The sequence below is a fragment of the Hordeum vulgare genome, chromosome 4H, assembly GCF_904849725.1.
Source record: "Hordeum vulgare subsp. vulgare chromosome 4H, MorexV3_pseudomolecules_assembly, whole genome shotgun sequence".
Lineage (NCBI taxonomy): Eukaryota > Viridiplantae > Streptophyta > Magnoliopsida > Poales > Poaceae > Hordeum > Hordeum vulgare.
In genome coordinates, this window is record NC_058521.1 from 596,594,863 (window position 1) to 596,609,282 (window position 14,420).

General features: G+C 42.0%; 1 protein-coding gene across 1 annotated transcript in view; it reads right to left on the bottom strand.

Annotated features, from left to right (window-relative positions):
* LOC123449901 (callose synthase 9) overlaps nt 1-13,470 on the bottom strand; it is a 42,643-nt gene extending 29,173 nt beyond the window's left edge. Inside the window, exons 1-20 of the mRNA XM_045127265.1 lie at nt 13,152-13,470; nt 12,574-12,671; nt 11,919-12,082; nt 11,662-11,785; nt 10,932-11,042; nt 10,741-10,866; nt 7,472-7,561; nt 6,531-6,628; nt 6,328-6,445; nt 5,509-5,634; nt 5,346-5,422; nt 5,192-5,270; nt 4,268-4,384; nt 3,125-3,227; nt 2,898-3,021; nt 1,697-1,874; nt 1,527-1,579; nt 1,380-1,440; nt 1,215-1,296; nt 643-692 (exon numbers count right to left, since the gene is read on the bottom strand). Of these exons, the coding sequence (XP_044983200.1) occupies nt 643-692; nt 1,215-1,296; nt 1,380-1,440; nt 1,527-1,579; nt 1,697-1,874; nt 2,898-3,021; nt 3,125-3,227; nt 4,268-4,384; nt 5,192-5,270; nt 5,346-5,422; nt 5,509-5,634; nt 6,328-6,445; nt 6,531-6,628; nt 7,472-7,561; nt 10,741-10,866; nt 10,932-11,042; nt 11,662-11,785; nt 11,919-12,082; nt 12,574-12,671; nt 13,152-13,350 (2,178 nt within the window). The 5' untranslated portion in view covers nt 13,351-13,470. The remainder of the gene's footprint in view (nt 1-642; nt 693-1,214; nt 1,297-1,379; nt 1,441-1,526; nt 1,580-1,696; nt 1,875-2,897; nt 3,022-3,124; nt 3,228-4,267; nt 4,385-5,191; nt 5,271-5,345; nt 5,423-5,508; nt 5,635-6,327; nt 6,446-6,530; nt 6,629-7,471; nt 7,562-10,740; nt 10,867-10,931; nt 11,043-11,661; nt 11,786-11,918; nt 12,083-12,573; nt 12,672-13,151) is intronic.
* Between the last annotated feature and the right edge of the window lie 950 nt (nt 13,471-14,420).

Genomic DNA, 14,420 nt, shown 5'->3' on the forward strand with positions numbered 1-14,420 from the left:
GTGTGTGAGTTGCACATAAACACTGAGGAAGCACCCATAGTCAACGAGTCAAGCAGAATGGAAGCGTATGGCTCGATGTACCCAATGTGCCCATGAGAGTAAACTGACTGGTAATTAATTAGTGCTCTTTCAGTGTTCCAAATTCCAATGCCTTGGAAATACCTTCTGCACATCTGCTACATATTGCCTACTTACTCCTTTGTCATCCATAGAAGCTCTGTACAAGTATTTTCTCTTGTTGGATAGTAAGGAGATAGTTTATCCAAGTGGGTATCATATCACTAAAGAAGTGTATCTGTGCATTTCTACCAGATTATTGAGCTTATTATGCTTGACACATTTGAACTGATACCCAACTATCATCATTCTTTGGAGTTCTGTAAGCTGGAGTTGTGCCTCCAGTAAGTTGTGTAATGTTTCAATAAGACCCAAAGTTACACTGAAATGATAATCAAATTAATTCTTCTAAAGGAACCTTATTACATTGTCATTTCGAAAGGATCATTGTTAATGATTGTGTAGTGCTGTGAATTATATATCATACCTACAGTTGAATAAATGGGAGAGAGGGGATGTATGTGAAATAATACTATAATGGTACATATATGTCAACCAAAGCTAGAAGGAAAAAAGGTTACTTACTGAGGCCACTGGAGCCCATAAAGAAAGGATTGTAATCGCATTATGGTTATCTGCAAGCATTCCAAGAACCAATACGAAAATTAAAAGCTGGGCCTACAAGCTCACTTCAGAATGATAGAAATTGCATACAAGTTTTGCACATTAAAGGGCACAGCTTAGCGCATCACACTGGGATAGCAATGGAAAAACATGGTGGCAAGTTGCAACATAAAAGGCTTCAGAGATTTAGGGCACTAATGTATGGGAAGAGATACACTTTTCAAGCAAAAATATTTCCAGATATACAACAGAACCAGAAGGAACAAATATTTGCAAAGAGATTTAGAGGCACTATTAGGCCTGCAAATAGCATATTTTTGTTCTATCAATATAACCAAACGAAATGCTCATGTATTTTCTCGAAGAAAAAACAAGAAAGTGAACAATTACAATGATCAATTGATGCTAAAAAAAGACTGTAATGATGGGATGAAGTGTGTACTCCCTCTGTACCTAAATAATTGTAGTTGGGGAAAACTAGTCTAGTTCTCCGCAACTACAATTATTTAGGTACAGAGGGGGTATATACTTACTCTTTGAAACAAAGTCATGCCATTGATACTGTAAGCCTTTGAAACTGATTATCAGTCTTGTTGGTTTTACAAGAGGTCTAATCTGCATAAGAAAGCCAACTTTCAAATACAAAGTGATGCCGGTAAAAGCAGAGAGCAGAGTTAAAACAGATAAACTAAACTTTCCTGGAGGAAATAGGTGAATGAAAATTTCGCAGCAAAAATAACAAGCCAGAAAGCGGCATATCTGCACAGTAACTCAAGTTAGTGATGATGTGCTTGGAACATGCCAGCACAATTACAGAACTATGCTTCAGGGTTAGACCAGATTACTTGATATAATCTAGAGGCCTTTCATGCAAGCCTCTTCCAACATAATTATGTTCCTTCAATATATAAAAAAGAAGTCAGACATCATTAACATAATCTAGAGGACTTTCACCACAAATGTTTCTACAGAAAGGCAGCTTTACGCCTTCAGAAAGTGTGAAAAGGGACAAGACCTGATGCATCCACTTGGCAAGGCGTACAAAAGACCAGCTGTAGCAAGCATTGGTAATACCACGGCAGCAGGGAACGCTCATGAGAAGGCTGATGATTATCTGGAAACCCGCATACGCGCTGATGACAACAACATATATCTTAAAAGGTGCAGATTGCACCCCATCTTGAAGTGCCTTGCTGCAAACAACAAGTTATTATACTTTTACTGAAATTGAGAAAACACTACAAAGGGATTTTCCCCACACTTTGATACCAAAAAAGGGGATCTATTAATACGCTTGGGCAGGAAGTTTTGCTAAAGATTGCGGTCATAAATGCAAAGGCGAGTAGGTACGTAAAGAACTCAGTTTTTCATCCAAGTAAACTAGCATAAGCATTAGAGTTTGACATCAAAGGGTGTCAATACTTTGCTCCTCGATAACTAGAATTGTCAAAATACCTACAAAAAAGTTTGGATGGCTAATGTGATAGTTTCATCAATAAAACTGAACTGATGTCCTGGTCCACAGGCCAGTTTTAGTATTTTCATTTCGGAAAAACAGAAGAGATGTTCTTGGGCCAACCTGCTATTAACTTTTTCAAGCAAACCATGTAAAGCCTTGTTCTACCCATCTTGTTCTCAGAATTAAGATGTATTAACCAACACTGTCAAACGAGATGCCGAGTGCCAGAAACTAATGGAGGGTGGTTTACATAATGACAAGCTTCAAAGGACATACAAACCAAGTCAAGATGGGCCAGACATCCCAATTAGGTACAAATTGGATCTTTCTACTGTTGGCCATCATGCCCTTATATTCAACACAACCAAGATTATAGATATATCTCAAATGACTAATGGATAACCATTAATCCTTTCTTTATTAAAAAAAATAGCAAGGCTAGCAAAATGTTAGCCATTAGTCCTTATGCTTGGGCCTTAAGAACAGATCATATTTCAACCCACCAATTACGAGTGCCAGGGAGATTGAGGGCACCAGGTCAAACTTTATCTATTTTCCAACAGTCCAGGATCAAACGCTTACTGATTGTATCATGGGAAAGATATATTCCAAGAATTTTAGTATTCATCTTGAGCTACATGATATAAGATCCTTAATGGAACAATTGAAACAAATCATCCAGTTACATAGTGAATTGCCAATAATTCCAATAATTCCAATTAGTTACATAGTGATCTGGGCAGGTATCGAAACTTACATATATAGGTAACAGATGACCAATGAAGCTGCGGTAAACCAACAGAATCGCCAGATCACTCTAGTGATTGCAGAACCACGAGATGTTGAATAGGCGCCATACATCATTAGAATGTCCAATACACCTTCCTCAAACAAAACAACAAATAGAAGCAATTAGTCACCTACAAGAGAATTTATGCAAAAGATCACACTACTATGGTAACGAAGAGGTTTTTTGGTACAAACTCTCAATAAATTCCATTATGATATAAGTTGGGCCCAGGCTAAGAAGTTCCAATACAGTATTTGTGTCAAAACTGCCATTGTTAAAAGCAATGATAGTAAGTCCCTGCATGCACATAAACAGAACCGCACTGTTAGGTGACACGACATGCACGATAAAAGAATTTAAAAATGACAAGAAAGAACAAAAGAATTTTCAAGTGAAGGAAATACCATCCGAAACAGCAATAAGGAAACACGAAAAGTTGTGCAGCTCTCCTACTGAACATTTTTTTTAAACAAAACCTTAACTACAAATGCATGAATTTGTATGACAATGAACTCGTATGTGAAAAGAATACATGCTGGTCCGCAATGCAGTATCATACTGTCAGTGTAATGCATGGCAATAAAGCATATAAAGAGAAGTCCCATTATTATTAGGTTATATGTACAAAAGTAAGCTTCTGCGATGTCTCTATAAGGCTCCTGATTGAGCATTGCCTTTAAGCCACATGACATCTAAAACATTGTTGTTATATTGATCTTAATAATGAATACTAATAATTGGATCATAAATTGCTAGAGGTATTTACAAGAACGGGCAGCTATAGAGGAAGGGTGGAAGTTTCTACCAAACTGTGTAGTATATCATGAAAGACAAATACAAAATTCAAAAAAATCATGAGAAATTGGATCATAAATTGCTAGAGGTGTTTACAAGGACGGGCAGCTTTAGAGGAAGGATGGAAGTTTCTACCAAACTGTGTAGTATTTCATGAAAGACAAATACACAATTCAAAAAATTCATGGGAATGTTTTCTGTAAATACCACTCAACAGACCAGCAGCAAAGCACAGTTAATACTTCTAACACACACTAAAGTGACACTATCATAAGACACAGAACTCATGAACTGTGTGTCTGTGTCTCTAAGACACACACACACATATAGACATTGGTTTAAAATATCCTTTATTATTCCCCTTCAAAATACAAATCCCCAAGACACGAGCCTTTAACCAGAGGGATGTGCCTCTGGCACCTCTCAACTCATGAACAGAACAAACCTAAGACACAGACCAGAAAAGTTACAATGGGAAGGATGGACATTTAAGCTGGAACCCAAAGCGGAATACTGAAACCGTTGTAAGATAATTCATATACCTGAAACATCAAAAGTAGGAACATCCAGAGGCGGTGAAAGCTATGGTAAAGATGCAGAAAAGTTCTGTGCTCAACGAAAGATGTCTTTCCATAATGGTGATTCCTACTTATCAAGCCCTGTAAAAAATATTGTATCAACACGTTTTTTATGGAAACTGCCAAACAATTCACAAAACATATCAACAAAAAGAACATCAAAGTATTCAACATAGCTAATGATGTGTACATTTAAGAACAAAATTCGTCGATTCTAGGATTAGGGCCAATTTGGCGAGAATGTTGGGTTTGTGTTGGTAATTGCTAGAAGATGTTATGGCACAGATAAAGCATAAAATGGGAATATATTTCATAACCTAACAATGAGAATTCCAGATCTCTCTTCATTGCAAACAATCCAAATCGCTGCTCAATACTCATCTCCCAATACCAGAACGATCCTCCCCAGATCAACAATACACAAGTGAACAAAAGATAGCACTCCTCATCAAGCACAGCAGAACAGCAGATCTCAGAGTTCCACAAATTCTACTCATCAGTGGACCTCATCAAACACTTTGAGAGCTGGCGGGTAACTGCGTCACAGTGGCGGCCCTCGTTAGGAACAGCAGGAGCTAGGGAGCAACACACCAGAGAAGCCACCATGACGGTCTTAGCTGACCATGTCAAGTAAGGTAAAGAGAGTGTCTGGGACGTCGGGAACAAGTGATAAGCTACCAGGACACTTAAAGATTGACAGTGGCTTACATGGATAGATAACAGTGCAACTTAAGTCGGAAAGGAAGATAAAGAATCTCCTTGTGACTCGTCATACTAACAAATAATAATCAAACGAGAAAAAAAAAAGATCCTGTAACACATATTTAGTAGTTTAGTTCCATCTACTGCAAGATCCAAAAATCTTGCATACAGTTAATACAAACGAACCTGCTCTTTCCTATTAGGCTTTGAGAAAAATGGATTGCTCAGTTTCCACGGCCAACCCAGCTGAAAACATTTCTCAGACCTAAAACACAGAAGCAACAGTATCTGAAAATAGCAACAGAATAACAAAATCCAAGAGCTCAATTGATCCACCTACCAGAAGAACTCATTGAAATCATCATAGTTTCTCCATGCAGAATGTGCTGCCCGCCCATTGTCATTGTTGCCTGCTTCCTGCAGTAGAACCACCATTCAGACATTTATGTAGGACAGGACAGAACGTGTCAAGTTAGACTAGCTGATCCAGCAGCACCACTTACAGCTGCAACGATTTCATATAGAGGATAAATGACTTGGTCAAGAAATGATACGCCATCATTAGAGATGCAGCTTCCAGCTGGCTCGGCAGTCTGTTTCTGCATAATCACCTCTAGTTCTCTTGCTACCTACAAAATTGAAAGGAAACAGGAATTCCAACAGCAAAAGATGAAATTTGGCATCTATACATTAAACAGCAGCAATTGAATATGCAAGAATGAAATAAAAAATGAGGTTAGTAATCTAGAAATATAATAAGGTGAAGGTTAGCAATGCGCTTAATTTTAATATAATATGCTAACATAGTTTGCTGATTTGTTTGCTCCTAACGAGTAAAGATGATCACCTTAGAAATAATGTAAACGAAAAGGATGTAGAACATTTAGGACATAAGGCCTAAAAAAAGCCTACAACTCTAGTACGATCCCAGCCTTGCAAGCATGCCAACGAGGTAATAAAGCAGGGAAGGAAGTGTAATTTGTGCTCCTAGGAGTTTGCTCTCCCACTGTTAAGAATAGTTTGACTATAATGTATACTTCTTGTTGCTTTCTAGAATTTGATGCTTGTTCATACTTGCAGTGCACTTTTAAGTTTGGCTCATACAACTATACAAGTACCATCCAAATATGATTCATCCAAGGGCCCATGTTCAAAGTTAGCATAATAGAACACAAACGTGAGGCTTGCGTGAGACTAGAAAAAATGAGTACTGAACACTCTCATAGTCTCATGATATTCATGCAAGAAAGAAGTAAATGGAGGCACAACATGCACCAAAATAAGCGCACTGGAGAATTTGAGTGGAATCCTCTACGACTTACGTGATGAAATATGTAGCATAAGCCTTCTGGAAGAAATCGTACGTTGGCAGCCTCTCCCCAGATCAAGTAGTATAAACAAACATATAGCAACTTCTTTTCTTTGGTCAATGATTCAATGCTAACAGAAAACAATGCAGTCGCTTGGTATTTGTAACAAATAAGGCAAGAATAAGAATTGAAGTGCAGAATATAAGAAATCATACTTATTCCAGACAGGACGCAGTGGTAAATAGTTGCACCATTTTATGTAGTTGTCCAGGGACTTAGAGAACACAACATGTACAGCACCCTCGTCAATTTTCTAGCAACAAATGAAAACAATGTTAAATACCATGCATAACCTCAATCAACACGATAATGAGGCCGCATAAAAAAAAGCGCATTTAGCTGTTACCATATTTTATCACAATGATGGAAGTAAAAGGATAAGCTCTGAAGTGTCATCATACATGGAGCAAAAATATTATTGACTAGAGTAAAGAAATGTTCCATAAGCAATTAAAATGGCACCTGTTTGGTGCATGGGTTAGGGGGCAGTCAGTCCTGCCCATATAAATAAGGGACAAGATCCCAACAGCGGGGATTAAATTATATGTACTTTTTAGCGATAAATTACATTTGTTACGGACTCGCGATCTCTTGATCATGGTGTGTTTCAAAAAATGCCTCTTCTTGTCATGCATTCTGAAGCACTAGACAAAATGCCTTTTCTTGGTTAGGAAGACAGAAGTGCTGAAGTAGAAGTGGGTACATGTATGAGTAAAACAACACACAAACAAGCACATGGGGTGTCAACATATCACCAACAAGAAAGAAGAAGGAAACATATGTATATGTTGCTACCAGATAGCAAGCTATGTAAATCCAAAACAAAATGTTCGGTTCATATACAAAAGAAAAAGGAACATCGATAATAAGTTAAAACACCTGATGTTAAAACTTGTTCCAAATTCTACCTAATAATTCCAACTGAAGCATTATAATATTTATTAGGGCAACAATCATTTAACTGGTCTGGGAAGAAGGGCATGGCTAAAGAAAAAAACAAATATATTCATATGTGGTCTCCTGCATGCTCTTGTAATTTAAAATATATATATATAGAAAACAGAACAATGAACTGAAATATATAGTGCATACACACCGGTTCATTCCCTGATAGTTTGCCTAATCGAGACTGCTCATTTGCCAACAGGTGAACAATGTGCTCCCGTTGATTGCTCACATTGTCTTTCTGCAACCACAAGATCAAGGGGGTTATCACATGTTATAATGAAAGCATCAACATTCTGTAACATTGTCATTCTATAATGGATCAAGAAAGCCCAGATAAGTTAAAAGGGGTGTGACAGTGTGCTAAGTTTGAGCCTAAGACAACCGTGCTCAGGATTTGATTGCCCGCATTGAAGCCAATGTTCGCAAGAAAATACACTGGGAGACTACAGGCAGCTAAGCCAATGTTCGCAAGAAAATACACTGGGAGACTACAGGCAGCTAAAGGAGCATGGGCATACCCAATTTGGCAACCATCCAACCAACGGCCATAATCTTGGGCATGACCAAATAACTAAAAGGGTCGGTTTGGTCAGAAACCAAACATACCCCAAGTGCAAGTAAGGATAAAAAATTATTATGCCTCAGAACCTGTATTTCTATTTCCATCCAAGAAATAACACAGAAGTCAATATGCTTACTTTATTCATCCCTCATTTTCCCTAACAGCTTCAGTCATACTGTTGCACTAGGATGCAAGTTTGGCTCCACAAATATTATTGTTTATTTATCACTTGTAAGTGTGCACGGTTACATGCTAAGACACTATATTATTCACCGGTGTGACTTGTAAAGATATGCATTGCCTTATTTTTCAGTTAAAAGCTTGATGAAATGTACATCGATGTACAAAAGAATACTCCCTCCATCCCAAAATAAGTGTCTTAAGCTTAGTACAATTTTGTACTAGAGCTAGTACAAAGTTGAGACAGTTATTTTGGGACAGAGGGAGTATGTAATAAGGATAACATGGGAAGTATTAATCTCAACATCTCAAGTAATGTTGCACGGTGCACAATTTAACATAGTTTCCAAGTTTGCAGTATCCAGAAATATGCATATAGCATAGCACATTTACTACTCCCTCCATCCCGAAAAGAATGTTGGGCCGCAGTTCATTTTATTTGTTGCAAAAAAAACCTCAAAGATTTAATTCTCGTACAAATCACCCCACCTCCACCTTCCTCCTTCCCCCGTTGGCAGCTTCCCCAAGCACAGCAGCCCTCGGGCCTCAAACTTCCCCGCGCGCTTCCAGACCCAGCTCGCAGGACCAGCGCTGCCGCTCAAGGTTTTTGAGTCGATGAGTCGACGAGTCGCTCAAGGGGGCAACTCTAGACTAGTCGTGACTAGTCTAGACTCATGGTCAACGAGTCGACATGCGATGAGTCAACGGCGAGTTAAGCAGCAGCAACCAGGAGAGGAGCAGACCAACAGCAGCAGCAACCAGGAGAGGAGGGGAGGAGCAGAACAGCAGCAGCAGCAACCTGGGGAGGAGGAGACAAGCAGCAGCAGCAATCTGGGGAGGAGGGGATGAGCAGCAGCAACCAGGGGAGGAGGGGACGAGCAGCAAACCAGGGGTGGCGGCGGCTGCCAAGGAGAGGGTTGGGTTGGGGGGGACTGGTTCGATCTAGGTTTCCAAGGGGGGTGGGCAAGCAAATACAGTAAAAAACATGAGTTGTTCGACCCAGAAACCACGACTAATTGAGACTAGTCGAGTTAAGAGGTTGAGTCGACCCTGGAAGTGCGACTCATCGACTAGTCGACGACTAGTCGCGACTACTCGAGTGACTCAAAAACAGAGCCGCCGTTGCATCCCTCGTACGGCCGCTGCCGTCTTGCCGGAGCCCCCCATCGATGTCCTCCATCTCGTTTGCCGGCGCCAGCTCCAATCTCTCATCTGTGCATCACAGGTGGTGCCCTACTGCATGGCATGAGCGCTGGTCCAAGCCGCACGGCGTTGTTAGCGGCTGAGGAGACCATGGGGAAGTCGGGCCTCCCGGTCCGCGGCGTGCTCGACGAACTCAAACGAAACGCAAGCAACTTGCCCGGCTGCTCTCAGCGTGACCAACTGAATGATAATAGAGTTTCATGCAAGTGATGAACGGTAGCATATGCCTGGTACGAAGACAAGTACATGTATATGTGCAATCACTGAAGATTTTACAGTGCTCTTGGTGCTAACTTCCAATTCATTTCAGTCAATGGCATGTCTGTTCCATGGAACACAGGTCCGTATAGTACAAAGCCTAGCTAACAAGCCTTCAACGCGAAGGGGGAGAAGGAAATCAGTAGTTGTGCAGGCTAGCAAGCTGCTGATGTTGTTCAGAAATCAGAACAGGACACCACTCAGCTGCAACTTGCCCAGCAGTTTGCAGACGAGGAATCAAGAGGAAGATGTTTAAATGGTCAATGTCCATCAATCGCCTTGATCAACAGAGCTTAGTTAAGGAGAGTGTAAGGTTGACTCCAATGGATACACACAGGATAACTGACATCTGCACCAACGCTACTCGGGAAACACAGGCAAATTGAGAGGAAAATGCAGCGGAGACAACTCCTATCTCGCCGGACAACACAACCACCAGTCCAACACCTAGCAAGTACCAAGTAGCAACCACACGAGAAAAACTAGGCGTACCCGGTGCCTACGGGGCTGCCGATGGCGACAGTGAAGATGCGGTCGGCAAAGCTGCGGGAGTCAAGCGGCAACCCACGCTTGGACAAGCCTCCAACGAAGTAGATGGCATTTTTTGCCAAGGCCTTTTTTGCCAACTACTCTTGTTGTGGAGTTGCAGATGCAGTCGGGGCCGGCTTCATGGTTGACGGCAGCCAGCTAGCGAGGAGATGGTCGACGATGGGCAGGGCCAACTACGGCTCGCCGCCCACGGGGAAGGACGCCGCCGTCTGAGAGCAGATCGAAAAAATTGGTCCTTCTCCTCGCCGTGGTTCGCCGTGGGTAACGAGGAGGGGGAAGCAACGCGGCGGCGGCGTGGGGCGAGGGAGCTCCGGCAACGCGCGGGGGAGCAGAGCAGGGGAGCTCTTGAGAGAGTGAGACGATTGGGAGAGACGATTGGGGGAGTGCGGATTCTGTCGGAACTTTCCGAATGGAGGGTTTCAAAAAAATTACCACCGCGACATCTTTTTCGGGACAAAGGGAGTATTAAATCAGTTAACCCGTATAGTTGAGTACGACAGCAAGCAATTTGTTGATTGCATCAGAATTAGCGTTTGTCACTTAGGTTGGCAACTAAATTTTGTTGGCAGATAATATATTAGCTCATCAAGCAGTAAAAAGATTACAGCAGTAGCTTCCATGGAAAATGTAGACTAGCTTACACAACAGGTGAGCCACATGCTAACCTGAAAACCAAACACGCAGTGCAAAAGGTCCAGCATATCTGAATTCCTAGCATCAGGAACTGAAATGGTATTCGGAAGCCTGGGCAGATCCCTATGGTACTGCAAAGATGATATTGCTGCCCTCACCTGAAATTCAAAAAATGTTATAGTCGCTACTAGATCTATAAAATATAAGCATAAAAAAAGTATACCTCTGGAAAAGTGACAATTAGGTTAGTTGTAGACAAGGAATCTAGAGGAATGATATTATACGCCACAACATCCTCTGTCCTTGCCGCATCCTTTTCCATGACTTCTTTCATCTGAGTAGAAAAGAGTGCGTTACTATTTACACACAAAATATAAAATAGTGGAACATTTTATTTTTGACAAGTAGGTACAGAAGGTGGGAGCAAAACTGAACAGGCGCGGACTCATAATAATGGAGTTTCTTTGCACAGCAACTTGTACTAGAGAAGTGGGCAAGAATAAACAAGGAAGGAAACTACACCCTGAGGTTACACAATGTATCAGTTTTCTATCTACACTTTCATGGGACCAATATGCATGTTTTTGGTCATAGTAAATCCTTGAGACAACTCAATATTATATCTGTTAAAGCTCAATAAAATAGTTGAAATCTTAAAGTTAAAGCTTCTGTCTTGTTAATTTCACATATTTCATACTTCTACAAGATACATGGTTCCTGAATATTTGCTAATCCACGGCCGCTGGTAATAGAACATCTGAATGTACAAATAACAGTAGGTGTGAGGTCATTCTTGTAGTTTTTAAAAAATGAAAATACTTTCATTATCCCCATGGTGACACTCAACCACGTTACCGTAAAAGGAAGTATTATTACTATTTTCTCTGATCTTTGAACATTTGAATGAAGTAGAAGCGAAATCAAGAATTAATTATCAAGGATAAGAACAAAACCTCTTCAGAAATCAAATTTGCTGCATCCTCAGGGGAAATTTCCTTTGTTATATCCTCTATTACTGACCATAAGACCTTGAGAGTTGCAAGTACTTTTTTGCGCTTCAGAGTTTTGCGCTCCAGCCTGATCAAATAACAGTAGTAGTTAACACCACAATGCTAAAAGTCGAAGCAACAACCATGCTTAAAAACAGCATGTCTCAAAAGCAAAATAAATTAGAACTTTACAGCAAGGTCTCCATAGGAGGAATACATACTCTCCGAGGTTACCGCTGAACACACCAGATTCCCTCAGCTTCATTTCGTCTTCACACAACTCATCAACTTTATTTTTTTCTCTGTATAGCTTATAAAATTCTTGCAGTTTAGCGATATCCCGACTTCGGTCTATAGCACCGCCTTCCCTCTTAGCTAGTTTTTGCTAAAAATTTGAGAAAGACAAAAGCACTGTTAGAAGATGTTTTACTTTACCAGACAGAAGAATCTACTGCAATTTGACAAGCCATGGTTCAGGGGTTGTGATGTGCAATTTGATTTGAGACTGAGACTGGCATGCAAAAGCCTTCCTGCATGCTCAAGGCAGTCATGAAATGTTATGGCTCTGATTGGCAAGCAATACATAAAAAAGTAAATTATTAGCTTACTAAATACTCCCATATTGCTAAAAAAATTAAGGGGTTCTTAGTAAAATAACCTGACGGACTAAGAATATCTATTTCTTTTAATATTAGGTATAGATATAGATATAGATTTTAGAGCGTCTGCAGTCGAACATCTATGAACTAGGCTAGTAAGTGACTACTAACATAGGCAAGTGTGTCTGAATGGTCATGCAATAATATAATAGTAGTAGATTCACCCCAAAAACAAGAAAGAGATGGGAAGAGGGAGTAATGGCAGATATGTACATACCCTGATTACTGACATTAAACCGGTCTTGAACTGAAGCACACCTCTCCCTTCGCTATTTGGATCCAGATTTTGGGCGAGGGCATATGCGTGCTCACACACTGCTCATGGAAGTTGAGACATATTACAAGACGATGCCATATTGCGAGTAAAAGTTAGATGCACGAAGAAACTTAATTGCTTAGATATAGTCCAGATCATTTCATCAGTGTTGTGTTTGCTTTTCTCGGAGAACTACCAGTTTAGTTTTTGCTAGCATATCTTGGGTCTACAAAGTGTGTTCAGTGGAGCAGAATCGCATGAAGCATGGCAGGCGAATTCTGGTCATGGCAATGTGGTAGACAGGCAAATTGTTTGTCGAAGTAAAATGTGCAATGGAACTTAATTGCTCAAACGTTAGTACAAATCATATGACAAGCGTTGCGTTTGCTTTTCTCGAGAGCGCTAGTACTTAATTGCTGAAAAGGTGTTTTCAGTGATGTAGAATATAGCCGCCCAACTATGAGAGGCGAATTCCGGTGATAGCAGCGTCGTGGCCATGGGTTAGGTTAGATATGGTGGGGAGGGGAGGGGGCCCTTACGAATCCTGGCGACGGTGGGGTCCTCGTCCTGGATCTCGTCGGCGGCGCGGAGCACCTCGTCGATGTGGGTGTTGTTGCCGAGCGAGGAGGGGACGTTCCCGGCGATGCCGCTGGCGGGGACCCCGTAGACGCCGCCCATCCGGTCCCCGCGCAGCGCCGCCCGCACCAGGCGCTCCCAGTTGGCCTCCGCCCTCGCCATCTCGCCGGGGCGCCTGCTAGATCTGCGCGCGCGCTCGCTCGCTCGCCCTCAGAGGCCGCCCCGCATGAACGCCCGAGCTGCCCGCGCGCCGAGCTGGCGAGAGGGAGGGCGGGCGATCGGAGGCTAGGGTTTGTGCGTGCGCGCTCGAGCTGGGGCGGGGCGGGGCGGGGCGGGCGTGAGGGGGAGGGAAAGTGGAGGTGGAGGTGGAGGTGGAGGGCTCGGAAATGCGGCAAGGAAAAATCTCAAAACCTCTCTCGGCTTTCTGGCGAGACTTTGGTTTGGACTTTGGACTGGAGGACGCGATCTGCCGCCCGCTCCAGGTGGCGGCGGGAGGAGCGGGGCTTGGCTTGCTTGCTTCCGGCGCTAGCTAGCGCGTGCACCTGCGCGCCCGGAAGAGGAAATGCTTAACGCGGACGGACCCGTGTGCGCGTGCGACCGCATATGTGTGACTGACCTGAGGCGTGTCCGGCGGCCGGGCATGCATGTGTGGTGGTGCGGCGCGGTGCCTCGGTCGGTCCGTCAAACAGTGTGACGACCACGCGACGCAGACCGGGGGACGCGCATTTGAAAGAGCCTCCGATCCCTCTCAAGAAAAAGAAAAAAAACGCCTCCGATTAGTATTTCATCCTTATTTATTGATTTGACACAATGGGAGCCAAACAATACTTATAAGCATTGACAGTTGAGTTGTCAATTCAACCGCACCTGGGACATTTCTCTGCAACAAAATATTTAGTAGCACAGCAAATTTTGATAATAGCAGCAATTTTGGTAACAGCAGTAACAGTAACAATTGAGTAACAAGTATGACAGTAGCAGCAGTAGTAACTTAACAAGATTCTATATTTGTAAAGCGTAGGCACGTGGATCGGTGATAGAAATATATGGATGACATCAATCATGTAACAGTTACACATTAGAGCGACACAGAACTAGCTCCAATTCATCAATACAATGTAGGCATGTATTCTGTATATAGTCATACGTGCTTGCGATAAGAACTTGCATTACATCTTTTGTCCTACCCTCCCGTGATTGCGGGGTCTTATTGAAAACTTAAGTATATTAAG